Source organism: Dendrobium catenatum, unplaced genomic scaffold (assembly GCF_001605985.2).
Source record: "Dendrobium catenatum unplaced genomic scaffold, ASM160598v2 fragScaff_scaffold_255, whole genome shotgun sequence".
Lineage (NCBI taxonomy): Eukaryota > Viridiplantae > Streptophyta > Magnoliopsida > Asparagales > Orchidaceae > Dendrobium > Dendrobium catenatum.
Window position 1 is genome coordinate 6,269 of NW_021318717.1, and position 16,269 is coordinate 22,537.

The 16,269-nt window shown below is 38.7% G+C and overlaps 1 protein-coding gene and 1 pseudogene across 4 annotated transcripts in view; one reads left to right on the top strand and one right to left on the bottom strand.

Annotated features, from left to right (window-relative positions):
* Positions 1-2,317: 2,317 nt before the first annotated feature.
* LOC110113040 overlaps positions 2,318-16,269 on the bottom strand; it is a 27,607-nt pseudogene continuing 13,655 nt past the window's right edge.
* The window catches only part of LOC114579273 (two-component response regulator ARR11-like), a 28,925-nt gene continuing 16,852 nt past the window's right edge, over positions 4,197-16,269 (top strand). For 2 of the 4 annotated variants that reach the window (XR_003700184.1, XM_028693313.1), the window contains exons 1-2: positions 4,197-4,442; positions 4,561-4,594. Coding sequence is in view for 3 of the 4 variants with exons in the window: in XM_028693313.1 (XP_028549146.1) it covers positions 4,437-4,442; positions 4,561-4,594 (40 nt within the window). In the remaining variant the exon portion in view is untranslated. Of the gene's footprint in view, positions 4,443-4,560; positions 4,595-5,249; positions 5,341-16,269 lie in introns of all 4 variants that reach the window. The other 2 variants (XM_028693312.1, XM_028693311.1) reach the window with 2 other exon arrangements.

Consider the following 16,269-nt stretch of genomic DNA (forward strand, 5'->3'; position numbering starts at 1 on the left):
ACTCATTGCTTTATCTTCTATAGTCACCAATAAAGTTGATGCACGCTATTATCTATGAGGCTAATGCACCTTAACACCAACACCAATAATCCACCAACCTTTTCACTCTTGATTGCCACCAACATCAATAAAACTATCTCACATCATCATCAACACTAATACTGACGCTAGGTTACTTTATCACTTGCATTCTACACTAATATTAATGCACATCATCACTTACAAGGTCAATGGACATGTCATCACCAACACCGATACATGCAAACTTTTATTGCTCGTCATCTCCATTAAAATCAACACATTCCATTGCATATAAGTTGATGCATGCCTTCAGCAATAACTCCAACACTAGATAATTTTGTTGCATGTTGTAACAATTAATGTTGACACATAACATTGCCTAGAAGGTCGATGCACTCCATCGACACCAAAACTTATACTCACTAACTCTTTTGCTTGCCTTTGCCAGTAACATTATTACATGATATCATCTATAAAGACAATGTTTTCTTTCAACACCACTATTGATGCTCACTAACCTTGCCTACGATGTCACCACCAATATTGATGCACGCTGTTGTCTAAAGGAAGATGAATGACGTCGACACAAACTATGTCTCCAACATATAAATTGATATTTAGACTAAACTTCATAATATTTAGTATTATTTCTTAGAAAGAGAACTGTTAAGCATATCATGAATGTTCTCTTGAGGGAAATTAAATGTTCAACACTATTTAAATTTTCAACATAAAGTTAATTTTCTATTATTCATGTCTACTACATTTTATCAGTATATTCCCCAAATATAGAAAAGTTTATCATCAACAACATACACTAATAGAATTGTTAACTTTGATGACGCTCTGTGGTTTTTCTCTTTTTGAGAAAAATGTAGGTGTCTCTATCAATTCTTTTGTGTGTTGTATCATTATATAAAGTCAAGACTTTAAAATCTCTATTTGACATCATAATTTTTCTTAGAACATTACACCACAATAAAGCATATCTTTTTATATATTTTCAATGATTTTTTATCTTCTCTTATACTAATTTTCGCATGAAAATTCTTTAAAAAAATTTAACCCTATATATTTTATTATCCTTTCATACATTAACTTTCACATTAAATTTCTTCATAGAGTTTTGTCCCTATTTATAATAGTGATACTAAATAACACCACTCATAACCCAAAAAAGTCTTGATGCCTTAGTACCTTAGTTAGTATGGAGTAGTAGTTCATTTTAATTTCTGTTGTAATGATCATGTGTATCTTGGATGGACTGTTTTGGTTCTTGCTCCTTTTCCATGAATGGATATGGTTCCTTTAATCAGTTCAATTTTGTCCTCATCATTTTCCTAGGTGAAGGGAATTATAATCAGGTTGAAGATAACGACTTTACCAATTTTAATTTTAAGTTTTTGTTATTTTATTTTTCTAATAGAATTTTGCAGGAACCTTTTGGTGCAGTTTTGTTAGTTCTTGATTTTTTGCATGAAGAAATCGAGCTTAAAGAGTATCCTTATTTCTTCCTTTATTTTTGGGTGATGGATGCTGGCCAACTTAGAATGTTTTTTTAGGAAATTTTGTATCTGGTAACATGGAACTTGAGTTCATAGGATTTTTTTTTCTCTTACTATTGTAGCACTTATGTGTATTAGTGAGCTCAAGATCCCTTTAAAAACCTTGTACTTTTTTACCTTAATCGATACGTAGGCTCCTCCAAGGGTTTCTCCCCACAAAAAAAAAAAAAAAAAAACAATATTCAATTGCTATAAAAAATTAGGGAAAAAAAACCAACCTAGATGCAACTTTTGGCACTGAAAATTGGAACTCAATTCTACACTTTTTAGGGCCAACTTAAAATTTAGAACAAGTTCCATCTAATTTTAGGCTTCATTTGGGACATTTTTCTTATTGTTTTATAAAATAGCTTTTTAGTACAAAAATTTTAGTTCAAAAATCTTTTGTGCTAAAAAGCTTCTTTAAAAAATAACAAACTATCCCAAACAAAGCCAAAATCAAGCAAATGATACCAACTCATTTCTAAAAAAAGAGATGCCCTTATTTTTTAACACTTCCAATTACTTTATTTCACTATAAGTATTTAAATCCCAATTATGAGATTGTTTCTACATTTTCTAATAAAATTCCCATATGACATTCAATAGCAAAATATATATCACAAGTTAAGCCAATAATAAAAGAAATTTTCACTCTTAGCATAAATCATATGTAACAGTCATATAATTGAATGGAAAACTTTCACATTTGCAAACACAATATGTGCAGTATATCAACATTATAAGAAGTTTCAACAATTGATTCCACACTGCTTGACATTTTTTCCTATGGCTCTAACTGTATGGATCTATCCTCTCCAACAACAACGAGAAGATCGAAGCTGAGAGAATCAACCAGATAACGACTATCATCGGAGTTCGATTCTGCCTTCCCATAAGCTCGTTGAGGAATGGATAGAGATGAATAATCACCCAAAATGAAAAGAACAGCTTCCCAAATAGAGGTCCCCACGACTGATATCCGTTGTTTATGGCATCTGATATCCCAGCCACAACTCCAACAATGTTTATGATCAGAATGGTTGTTGGGGGAATGGGCGAAGTGGTCCCTTTGAAAGTGTAGAGTTCACCAAACTCTTCATCGTCGGAGGCCTTTGAAGTAACGGTGAAGTTTGTGTCAATTCTTGCAAGGATTTTGAGCAAGCCTTGCACGACGGCAAAGAGGTGTGCGGAAATGCCACCAATGACCTAGAACTGCTCATTTCTCCACCACTCTTCAATGTTCACTCCGCTCCATCGCAATTCTAATATCCTCGTGGTGAAAATGGAGATGAAGGGTGCAATGAAGAAGAGGCTTGCAAATGTGCTAATCTTCAACAAAAAATATTTTAGAGATAGAGCACTGAGTAAATGATAAAAAAAATCTTTAGATTTTTAAATGTATTTGTTTTTGTCTAAGACTTTTGTAGATGTTCCATATAATTCTTCAGCACATCAAATTCGAATTAATTTTAGCTCACCATCAATATTGATGTTTCTTCGGACAAAAAATTGGTGGAAGGGAGCATTCATTAAACAATATAGACTTTCAGGGTCCATCCTACAAGTTAATATTAACTACCAATAATTGATTAACTTTAAAAAAATCCAAGCTACTTCCATGCAAAACTTCATTCAAAAATCTTCCATCCAAAGAAATGACAGTTGGCATGACAAAATTAAAACAAATTTAGTTATTTGAGGTATTAAATTGAACACCTAGAAAGTCTTGGATTCAAATGGACACACCTAAAAAAGTTAAAGTACCATTTTAATCATCTATTCAATATAGATTTGTTTGAAATTAGTATAATTGCTAAAAAACTTACTGATTGCATGATGAATTTTCCAGTGAGGAGGCAGACAGCATACAGGGTACAGTAGGCAAGGAGGAGTGAGGTGAAAGGTTAAATCGTGGTGTTTATATATGAAAAGCGTTCATGCCATTTGAGATGGCCATTCTTGTAGCCATGCCAAACCGTGTTGTATCTGCTGAAGAATATTTCAACTGAACCAAGAGCCCAACATAGAACTTGGTTAAACCTATCAGAGAGATTTATAGGAGCAGACCCTTTGAATGCTAGCCTTTCTGGCATGCAGTATACAGGCCTCCATCCACGACAATGCATCTTGAAGCCTGTCAAGATATCCTTTGTGATTGAGTTGTAGATCCATCACAGCTGCAAAATTTAGCAAAAAGTTAAAATATTTATTAACTCTTTAGAAAAATTAAGAGCTATACTGCACATATCTATTTGGCTATAATTATCTTGATGTTTTTTAGAATTTTTGTGGAGAAAAATAATTTTTCATAACAAAATCTATTAGATCATGATAGTTATAAGAAAATCGATATCGATGTTTTTCAAATCAGAAAAAGTCATTAATATATTTTAAGAAAATCGATATCTATGTTTTTCAAAAGAGAAAATCGATATTTTTAAATTTTTAAAGCGCACTAACAATTTAGATGAAAGTTTTTACAGAGAGTAAAAGAGAGATAGTCCTCAAACTAATTTAATCATAGCGGAGTTAATCACAGCCGTCCATCAGGTGAAAGTGATTTACCACAAGCTGCCCGTTCTTTAAATAAGGCATCATTCTGGCTATTTCGTTCAGTCCCGCTTTTCTTCTTCTTCGTCTCTTCTCGTCTCGTTCTGCTCTCGCTCTTAAAGCTGCGGGCTGTCTCTGACGGAACGGAAGTCTTAGTAGGTTTTTCTTGATAAAGAAGATACTTTCTTTTCTGTCAAGCAATGACCGAATCTGAAGCTATTTTACCGGACGGGTTCCCAACCGGATTGCGGGTTTTCGTGGTCGACGAGGACTCCGTCGCTCTTAGGGTGCTTGAGAAAATGCTTCTCCAGTGCGGCTATGAAGGTGTGTTTTTCTTAATCAGATCTGGAGATTTTGCAGGGCTTCTCTCGGATTCTAGGGTTTTTTTGTTTCATGAATATTTTTAGGGTTTTGACAACGCCTTTTCCTTTGTTCTTTTCAGGCTCTATTTCTTCTCAGCAACATTGTTTTGAATGGTATTATGATTTCAATTCAAAATTATTTAATGGCATTTCTTAGAGAATCATATTAAGGAATACCGATGGAAATTGTTGACCTCTTTGATTGAGTATATATTGTTACGCTGCACTGAAGATTTTTTTTTTCCTTTCAGTTCTCTGTTTTGCGTTTTATGATTTACAAAATTTTTAGGATTTTTTACTTTGTAGCTTTTTTTTTCTAAGTAACATAATTCATAATCAAATTATTATTTGAAAAATGATTTAGAAGATTATATCAAGGAATAAAAAAAAATCAGAATAGATAAATTTTTAATTGTATTTTAGTCATTCTAAATGAATTGAATTGACTTATGAAGATGAAAAAAAAAATGAAATCTCTATAATTAGTTTTTCTGCTTCTATAGTTCTGTAATTTTTTCTGATGTAACTTTTCAAGATGCGTGGATGCTAGAATAATAAATAGCAACCTTGTAATTTTTTGAAATTTAAAGGGCTTTATTTGAACCAGATATAAATTATATGGTTTTATTTGCTTTCTGTTGCGTAAATTGAGAAGGAAAGGAATTATAATGTAAAGGTTTTTAGTTTGTAGTGCATATTGGCAAATATTTATAAAAATTTTATTATATATTGCTTAGTTATTATATTTTTCATATGAATTATTTTACAGTCAATATATCTGATTGTCCACTTCAAGCCTTGGAGCTATTGAGGGCAAATATAGGAAATTACGACATAGTGCTCATTGATGTTAATTTGACATGCATTTGTAATTATGTTTTTAATAAAATTGAGAAGTTGATTAGGTTATATAGAACCGATGTGTAGTTGCAAAAATTTACTTCAATACCGTATAAAAGGTGAGGGAAAGGACCATCCATTCTTCTACCATCAAAAAAAGAAATAAACAAAAAATCCAAAACTTTGTCAGATTATATCATGAGATTAATTAGGAAGTAATCCCTTTATCATTAAGAGTATTTTTTTTGGATGGTTGTGGCGACAGAAATAAACTCTAAATATGTTATGTAAATAGATTTATTGAAACGTGTTAAGCTATAAGGAATTTGTTCTCATTGCGAGAATGGCTAGATCTTGAAATAAAATTTTAAGAACAACAAGATTTTTTTATTTTTTTTTTATTTTATAAAGAATCTGTAGTATGTCCCTTCTAATTAATTTTTGTGATGTTTTTTTAAAAAAAAAAAAATAAAGCTTTTTAAAAGTTAAACCAAATGAAGTTATGGTTGAATGAATCTTTTAAATTAAAATTTATTCAAAAAATTTTCAAGTCAAATAATCCATTGAGAATCCCCATAAGTTGATACAACCCCTATCATGTTTTTTTTCTAATGGTTGACTTTTTTTTTTTTATTTTTATTTCCATTATTCATATTATGTTAACCCTTATATTTGGGAAACCACCATAATGCATATCGGGTGCTTTGGTACGCTCTGGGGTGAATCTTGGTCGAGGCTGCTCTCCTTCGCCTCTTCGTAGCCCACTATGATTTCCCTCTCACAAGCCTCCGCCTTCGACTGACACGTTCTTTCTGTCCTCCCCATCCTCCCCTTTCTCCAATGCCCATTCTACAAATCCCTCACTTCCATTCACCTTTTCCTCTTCGAAGCAGAGGATACATTTTGACTCCAAGTTCCTTCCAAAACCCATCTCCAATTTTCTCAGGCTCGGACCTCCCCATCATCCTTCAACACCTCTTCACAAGCCAAAATCATAACATCCTTGTGAAGGCAAGAGGAGGGCGTGGCATTCTTGAGATCCTCACATATAAGCATAAAACCCCACGGATGGGTCTGATTTGGTTAGTTGCTTTGGAGGCTTAGGCACGGGCTGAAAATTCTTGCCTTGCAGCTTTCAGTGGCGCTGGCAGAATTGCGTTCTACTACTGGATCTGCCGGATTATGGGCTGCGTTGGCACTTGATGATCGGATTTCGTGTGTTGGCTAAAAACAGAAGAAGGTTTGATTTACTGGCATGTATTTTACTGGAATGCTCACAAGAAATCATTGGCTTACTCGTTGGGCATTGTTTTAGTTTGGATGGAAAGGTGCATGCTTCTCAATTTCTTTTGAATGCTTATGATAGGATTTTGAATTTAATCTGTTCTAAATTTGTATGACTGGAAAGCATTGAGCAAAGGAGAGGTGTTTCATCTCTTGAGCTACTAGATTATATCATTCAATCTCAAAAAACTATAGTTATATCTTTGGAACTATAATTAGGATTTACTGTAATCTTTTAAGAGGGATTAAAACCTTGAGATTGCTTGACTTAAAATGGTTACTCTTTTAAATCGATTAAATGTTTCTCTCAATGTTTTAGGATTTAAGGCTTGTTGTGAGAGAGATGTAAAACTTGTAGATCTCGTGAAATTGTGGAATCCATGTTAACCACTCATAGATTAAATTTGGTGTAATGAATGAATATAAAATTTAGTAGAGTGTATCCGCGTACGAATGTTTAATATCAAGATGGATATATTTTATTTATTAAAGTTGTCTATGATTAGTAGGAATGGTTTATTGAAATATTAAAAGTTTTTAATGTTAAATTATAAATAGATAATTAAAGTGGTATGTATGTTAAAATCACCCATTACTAAAATTCTAGAATATTATTAATAAGTGAGTTTAATGAAGGAATCTTGCTTAACATCCCTACTTAAAATGGTATACCCAAAACTGCTTTTCTCCATTCATCGTATGAAGAACGTAGAATTTAAACCACTTCAAATTTGAAGTTATTAGAAATTTTTCCTGACAAAAATCATGTGTTTATATTATGTTTAGCAGTTTTTCAAATAGTTCTATCTCAAAGCAATTTTGTCTTAGAAATTTTGTTTACAAAAACAAGGGGAGAGTGAATCACATATATATAGGGACATATCTGTGAAAAGAATAATTAATTAATCTCATAATGTTTGTCTTGGAAAATTTAAAGTGAGATATATAAAAATTTGGATTTCTTATCATTCCCGTGTGAGGACCATTTTAAATTTTTCGAATATACAGTTCTACAAAAAGGGAGTTCTTGAGAAAAAAAAAAAAAAAAAAAAAAAAAAAAAAAAAAAAAAAAGAAAAAAAAAAACAAAAAAATGCTAATTTCTCTGCCCCATTAAGGACATGTTAAATTTATTTGATGCTATTAGTTGCACAATAAACACACTATAAAATAATGTTTTAATCAGTATATAATAAGAATAACACTTCTTCCTGAAAACTTAGATATGTATCTACAAATATGAGAGAGGGAGGAAATTAATAAAACATTCCATGCTGTGGAGAATTCAATTGGTTTTAAAAGCAAATTTGAGGATACTTCTTCTTAATGTTTTTTTTTTTTTTTTTTTTTTTTCACAAAAAACAAGAATGTTGAGGAATCGGAAGAGCTTCTTCTTTTAAAACTATTTTTTTTCCTCTGAAACTATTGGACTCAACATTATTTTTGATGGATGGTGTAATACCATCTCATTTGATTGAAGCCAAAAAGAGTTTGGAGAGAAATGGCAAAATTTTGCATCATACCATATAGTACTTCCTACGACTCATATGATTGGTTGCTTGGCAAAACATTTGAAAATCACTTTGAGTCTCATAAGGTTATTATTGATGAGATGAAGAAAAGAAGTTGGATTTCAAACCTTAAGGTACAACTATTAATTATTTGTATTGCATAAGAGAAAATTGCATGAAAGAAAGCATATAGCTGTTTAACAAAATCATGGAGGTAGTTTGCGACAAGAATAGGAAACTTAAAATTGTATGTACTTCCACTTGTGAAGCACATTAAACATGGATGAAGCGTAAGAGAAATGCAGATTATGATTTAGAAGGTGTTCGTCTGTCTATGGATATTTCCATGCATTTATCAAGATAGGGATTGTCCTGGATTAACAAGCCGGTTGAACGAAAAGGAATAGAGGGGATCCGGTAATACGCCAATCAAAGCATTTCCTCCCATAGATTTTACACATATTATATCCATCAATACAATTTCTACTTGATTCAGTTTGTTTTTTGGTAAAGCTTTGTCTTCTTTTTTTTGTGTGTCTTTTAATTTTGTATTTGTAATCATCAAAAATCTAAAATAAAATGTTGGGGGCCTTATCTTATGTTTTCCTAGTGGTTAACCTTATTTCATTTATTGTGAGAAAGAATTGATACATAGTCTCCTTTGCTACTATAGATCTTAACATAATAAGATTTATGCTTTTTTCTTATTTTACTATTTCTGCAAGAAACTATTTGGAAGGTTAAATTTGATTGCATAAAAGAACGTAGGAACAGACCTTTTCTTTTTTGGTCTTTGAAAAATAGCCTTATTTCTTGTATATAAGAGAAATTACATATTTTTATTTTATGTGTGATAGAAGGAAATAAAAGCTTTTGAGGTTAAAGTGTTTTTAGGGCATGAAAAATATATACATGAAACAGAGATAATGTTGCTACTAAAGTTTTAGAAAATATTTAATATTTAATTTTTACTACAATCTTCTTCTGCCCAACGCCTCTTTCTTCCTTACCCTAAAAATTTGCCCCCACACACAAAACACCACACCCCACAATTTCCAATGTGGATTGTGCATATTAGTTCCTAAAGATGGCAAAAGAAAAAAGTGATTTCTTGATTCAGTTATTGGGAATACTTCTCAGATTGTGACAACATGTTTTTTACTGTCATAATTGATATGAAAAATAATAAAAACTCGATAGTTTACTTAGCTATTAAAAAAATCAACTATCAGAAAGTAGCGTTGAATTATGCTGTGAGACTACAACTGGACTTATGATTCATGAATAGTTTTTTTCTTTGCTTCTTAAAAAAACTTGTCTTAGACACAATTATTAAAAATTATTTAAAAGAGCAGTGAAAATGTTTTCTCCCAAAACAAAGCTTACTATAAAACAAACATCACTAAGGAGCCCAAGGTAAGAGATTGTATAGATGGACGAGAGAACTATCTGTAGTAAATAAAAGTATGCATATAGGGACATTGCTTCTGTAAAGAGGTTACAGAAAATAAGAGGTTCGCTGTAAGTGCAATAGAGTGATCCCCCCAGCAAAGGCCTAATTTTCATCCATTTTTTGGTAGTCAGATAAGCCATATGCCCACCCTAAAAACCAGAGCCCATTTTTGGCAAATGCCATATACCCAACGCCTTTATCTGTTTGTTTGCCAGAGAGAACCAAAAAACAAAAAACCAACTCCTTGTACAATCTGATAATTCGAAAACAGTAAAAATGCTGAAAACTGTGTTGTGGAAGGAACCCACGGGAATACTTAAAAGAGCAAAACAAAAGCCTGTTCAAAATCTGTGCAAATCCAACCAATACATTCTAAAAAAACTTCTAATTGGCACCAAATAAAAGCCATACCAGATGGTTCTGCCAACAGGCAAAAGCCACTAACCAGTGAAAACATATCATTCCTGGTCACGCACCAAGTAATTACTTTTTGTTCTCTTTCTACAAAAATGGTTAGTAAACCGGGGGAAAAATTGAGAAGCAGAAGGTCAAATTTAAGTAATTACAACTTGGTATATATAGAATTAAAAAATCGCCATTAACCCAACAGCAAACCACAGTATAGAATTATGCAAAACAAACAGGCAATGCATGGCTTCATTTATAAAAAAACTGACATTACAATTTGTTTTTTTATTTTTTACATAACCTCATAAACAACAATAACATGCAATGAAAGAAGCAACAAATGTAACAGAATTGAATTGGCTAACCTAAGAACCACAAACTATGAATTGACTCCACAGCTTTTAACGTTTTGACAATGACTCCCTTTAGTTTCACCTCGATATAATGTCCTGAGAAGAGATGCGAGAATAACAATTTCTACAAAGCTTAGAGCTCTAAAGGCAATTCATCATAAGAAAAGATATGTACTAAAGTTAAACAAATATCACTCATTAGAACAAAAGGTCAACAGATAAAGCACCTAAGTTGTGGCAACGATCTTTAGTATTGATAACTGAAAAGTTCAATACATTCGAGAAAAAATGTAAAATCTGATATACATATTTACCCTACTTAGTTCAAAGAAAAATCATTTACCTGGCTTAAGTGTACATAAAGTTTCATCTGTCGCATCAGATTGTGTCAAACTCAGATAGGCATTGCCAAATTCAAAAGCATCTGCTTCCCCCATGATCTTCCAAACTAAATAACTTGAAACATCAACTGAATCCGTATTTGAATTTGTGCACCCTGAGTCAAGGCTATCCTTGCCGATTGTTTTTAGCTTCAACTGCATGAATTGCCAATGTTCTAAACCAATTGATTATCACAAATAAATCACAAATTAAAAATAAAAAATTCAAATAATAGTAAACTTTAAATCTTCAATAACTAACGTGCTAATAATGTTGAGTCATCAGAAATTATTGTTATCAATTAAAGATCATTGTGTTAAAGTCGAATTGTTTGAGATTCGCAATTGATTTTCAAAGCGAAATTATCATAGGATTTTGACAAAATTATTTGGAATATGTCATATGAGGAGAGAAGCCAAACTTCACTTTCTCTTGCTCTTTAGCATTAATCAAAAATTGTTGATTAAAACATCGCTTCATTGTATCTTTCTTTTCAAGTTCCTGATTCTGTAACCTTTCTGATAACACAAAAGAAAAACAATTATTTAATTATATATTAGAGATGGAAGGAGGAAATAAGCTGGACCAAAAAAAGTGCAGAAGGAGAACCAAAGAAGGGAAAGTAAAAAAGCAAGGCAACAAGGAAAAAAAGATGAAAGCGGAGAAGGCAGAAAGAGAAGGGCGAGGGGAAGAGCAAACCGGGTAAAAGGGCGGGCAACAGGTGCTCGCAGAAGGCCGGGGAGCGCCCATAAGAGCAAGAAGGTGAGGGGAACGGCCGCGGAAAAAGAGGATGAGGTGAAGAGCCAAGAAAAGAAAAAGGAAAAACTGAGGGAAAAAAAAAAGAGGTAGGAAAGAAAGACACGGACGGGCGAGGCGCGAATGGGAGAAGAGCAGTGAGAAAGGGTGGCAGGAAGCGGCGGGGGGCCAAGAAACGCCGAGCCCGTGGGGGAAAGGCAGAGGAGCGTGAAAGCAAGAGCGGGGTGAGCTGCAGCGCGGGTCCGGCACAAAGCGGGGAGGGGGGGAGCGGGAGGTAACAAGCCAGGGAACGGGAGCAGGAAGGCTCGGCAGGGCAGGAAAGAGGGGGGAACGACAGCGGCCAAAAGAGGGGGAAGGCGCAAGACGCACGCGGGGGGACAGAGAGAGTCAAGGGCACCCCAAAGGCGAGACCGGGCAGGACGAGGGGAAAAGCAGAAGAAGCGGACAGCACGGCATAGAAAAGGTAACCCACGGGGAAAAAAAAAAGGAAGGAGAAAAGATAAAGAAGGTGAAGACGGTGGAGAAAACGGGAACAGACCAAGGAGAGGCCAAAAGGAGGGCACTCGCACAGGCGCGACGAAGGCAAACCAGCAAGGCAGGGCAGAAGGAACAGCAAGGGCACGATGGCTGAAGGGCCGAGAGGGCCCGAGAGTCGCCAAGGCCGGGAAGGGCAAGCAGACGAGAGGAAACGGCGAAAAGAAGGCCATAGTAAAAAGGGAAGAAACGAAGCAATAGAGAAGAAAAGCGGGAGAAATAGTGGCCAATAGGCACAAGCAACGAAAAACCGGGACAGGAAGGCCGGGCCGCGCAGGACGCAACAGAAAAGCAAAGAAAGCCAGAGAAGGAGAGCGGGGCAAAGAAAAGCCGGGAAAAGGCAAAAAAAGGGGTGGGGGGTGGGGCAAGGGGGCGAGGTAGGAGTCGAGCAGCGCACGCAGCGGGAAAGGACAGCAAGAAAAAGTACAGAACGAGAGGAAGCAGAAAAAACAAGAGAGAGAGGGCAGGGGGGGCAGCGGCAGAAGGCAAGCAGGCAGGTGAGAAGGACGAAAAGACCAGGAAAAGGAGCGAGGGGAGTGGTGGGTGAGCCGTGAGAGAGCGGCGAAAGCAGGGGCAAGAAAGAAGGAGAGGGAAGGAGGGGACGGAAAAAAAAAGCGACAAAGGAAAAAAAAGCCGAAAAAGGGAAAGCAGAAACGCAAAGAACCAGAGAACGGAAAGGAAAAAAAGAAAGCGGCAGGCAGCGGAACAAGAGTAGACGCAAGCAAAGAGGGCAACAAGGGCCAGGCGAGGCGAAGAGGGGCGCGAAGAAAGCCAGGAAAGAAGGGGGAAGGAAGCAGAAGACCAGCAAAAACAAGGGGCGGAGAAGAAAACAAGCCGGAAAAGAACAAAGGAAGAGGCGGGGGCAAAACCCGAAAAAGAGGCAGAAACAAAAAAACCCGAGGGAAGCCTAGAGAAGCCCGGCAAAAGCGCCAGAGCGGAGGAAGAAAAACACACCGGCTAGAGCCGCCACGGGAGAAGCAGGGGCGCCAAGCACCCGAGACGACGGAGGCCGCGGCGACCACGAAAAACCCGCAATCCGGCGGGGTAACCCGGCCCGGGAAAAGAGCGGCAATAGGCGGGCAGGCGGACAGAAAAAGAAAGGAGCGGCGGGAGCAAAGGAAAAACGACGAAGACGGCCTGGCCAGCAGGACACCCGCAGCGGAAGACGAAGCAGAGCGAGACGAAGAAAGAAGAAAGCGGGAACGGAGCGAAAAGAAGCCAGAGCCCAAAAGAAGGAGGCGGAGGGAAAAGAACCGCGGCAGCGGGGGGGAAAGCACGGGCACCGGAGGGACGCGGGGAGGAACGCCGCGAGAGCGAAAGGAGGGGGAGGACGACCGCGGGGGGACGCGCGGGAAAAAAGGGCAGGAAAGGGGGAGGGCGCGGGAAAAGGGATAAAAGAGCGAGGGCGCGGGGAAAAAACGAGAGAGAGCCGAGGGCGGAAAAGAGACGAAGGACGGGGGCATGGGAAAAACTGCGAGAGCGAGGGAGCGGAGCGCGGCGCGGGAGCCGCGCCGCCGGGGGGGGGTAGAGAAGAGAAGAATATCGAGAGCGAAGGGGCAAAGGAGAAAAAGGCAGAAGAGAGGAAGAAAAGCGAGAGCGAGGGGGGCAAAAAGAGGAAAGAAAAAGCCCCGGAGGGGGGAAACGGGGCAGAAGCGGACGCATGGAAAGCGAGACAGCCCGCGGCGAACAAGGGCGAGAGGAAAGGGTGGGACAAGACGAAGAGAGCGACAAAAACTCAGGAGGAGGCCGCGAGAGAGACGCAGGCGAGAAAGCGCAACAAAAGCGCGCGCCGAGGCGCGCAGAGGGCAAGACAGCCGGCGCAAAGGCAGCGGGGCAAAGGGAAGTGACCCCAGCCACAAAGGCGCGCCCGGCGCGAAACGAAGGCCAGCCAGCGGGGCCGCGGGCGAGGCGCGGCAGGCGACGACGCGGGCGGGGGCGCGGACGGCGGCGGGCGCGCCTCGGCGCGCGCGGCGAACACGAGGCGTGCGGGCGGCGCGAGGAGGTAACGAGCGGACGTGAGGAGCGGTAGGGCGAGGAGGGCGGAGAAAGACAGAGACGGCGGCACAGGGCGAGGCAAGCAAAGAGCACGAAGCGGAAGCGTAGGGGACCGGACGCGGGGCCCAGCCGGAGGGCCGGGGGGGCGGGGCGACGCACGAGCGGAGACCTCCGCCCACCCGTAGGAACGGCCTGGAGAAAAGGCGGCGCACAGGGCGGCGAGCGAAGCGGGGGGCAAGCAGAGGGGAAGAGGGGGCAGGGGGCGGCGCGAGGAGCGCGAGTCGGGGGGGGGGGGTGGCGCAGGAAGAGGGGAGGGCACCAACGCCGGGGCCGGGGGCAGGGCTGCGGGGGGGCAGCGGCGGGGGTCGGCGCAGCAACAGGGGGGGAAGCCCGGGAGAGGAAGGGGCAAGGCCAAAAAAGGACGGCGGAGGAGCGAAGGGGGAGAGGGGCGAGCAGACAGGCGGAGCGAAGTGAAGACCGAGTGGGCAAAGGGGGACCGCGGGGAGGGAGGAGAGAGAGCGGGGGACGGCGGCACGAAGACGGGCGGGGGGGGCTGCGGCCGCGAAGGCGAGAGGCGCGAGTGGTGCGGGGGGAGTAGGACAATAAACAGGAGGGGGAGAGGGGGGCGGGGGGAGCGGGGGGCGAAGAACAAAGGCAGAAGTCAAAGGACGGAGGGAAAAAGGAGGGAAAAGAGGGAGAATGCCAAGGAAGAAAAAAAAAAAAGCAGAAGAGAGAAGGGGAAGGGGAGGGAGAGGCAGGCGAAAGGTAAGGGAAGGGAACGGAGGAAGAGGAAAAAAAAAAATGAAGAAGGCGCGAGAAGGAGGGCGGCGGCGAGAAGGGCTTTGCGAATGGTGGTTTCTCGTGTTTTTAGGGATACGGTGCAATGAGGCGGGGAGCGAGAAGAGAAAGGCAACCCGGGTAAGGGGGGAAATGCTGTTGAAAGTTTGTTCTGTGAGGTGGAATTCTTCAGAGAAATTATGAGAGGATGCGGAGGTGCGGGTTGCGTGGGAGCGGGAAATGGTGAGTTTTTATTTTAGGAAAAGGAGGAGTTAATTGTAAAGGGAGGGGAAAGGAGGGCTATAGGGGCAAATAGGGAAAAGAGGGTAGGAGAAGGGCGGATGGAGGAAAGGCATGAAGGAAGAGAGGGACGCTACTATAGAGTTCGGTATGTGGTGCACTTGTCTTATAGCTTTCTGTGGGAGCAGGGGGAGTGGAGTGTGGTGTGAGGCGCAAAATTTAGAAATTACACATAATGCTCAGATTTAATTTGACGATGCATGATGGATTTAAATTAGTAGAGAATGTGACGTTTGAAATAAGTTTGCCTATAATGGGTATGGTTAAAGGTTTCTACAAAAAAGTAATTAAATTATTTATTTATCAATTACTTTTTTGTTTTAAACGTTGCGTTTTAAAATTTATATGCAGTGCTGTCAGCTTATTCTGATTTTCAAATCGTCATGAAAGGGTATGAATATGGTGCAATGACTATCTTGTCAAACCGTGCGTTCTTGAAGGAATATAAAACTAATTTGGGAAAGCAGGTATGTTAAAAAATAAAAAATATCTAATGAAATGAAAGAGCATAATGAATCCAAGTTCATGGATGTTAAAAATTCACGTCTAACAAAAAAAATAACCAAAGATCTTGTGAGAAAAGAGATGAAGATTGACGATATTGCTTTAAAAGATAAAGCCTTTACGGAAAAAAGGGCTAGGTTCTGGGACCCCCAGAGCTTCATGCAAATTTATCAATGCTATTAATCTTTAGGCGATAGACAGTACAGTTGTCTTATTTAATAAACTCTTTTTTTTCATAAATAGTTATCACTTTTATTTTCTTGATCTTAAAATAATAATATTTTACAGAGCAGTTCTAACTAAAAATTTCTTGATATCTATGGGCATACCCCAGGACTTATGAGAGAAACTGTTCGCCACGCCATTTACAGTTTGCTCATTAAACTAGCTTAATATTAATGAATTATATGATTTTCATATTATTTTCAATTGGTTGAATGATTTTTATTTGTCAAATTATTGGTTATCATTACATGAACTTTTTTTTGTAAAAAATTACTCATTCATAATCTAATATAAAATAAAATAAAATTGTTTTTTTTTGTGTTGATACAGAAGTCAGGAAAACGGCTTGAAAAAGAAATACAATTGAGCTCTAAGTCAACAAATTTTTATAATGCATAAAAGCAAGAGAAAGTGACAAAGTGGTTCTCTCTCATATATTATATCAAAATAATTTGCCAACAATCTATGAC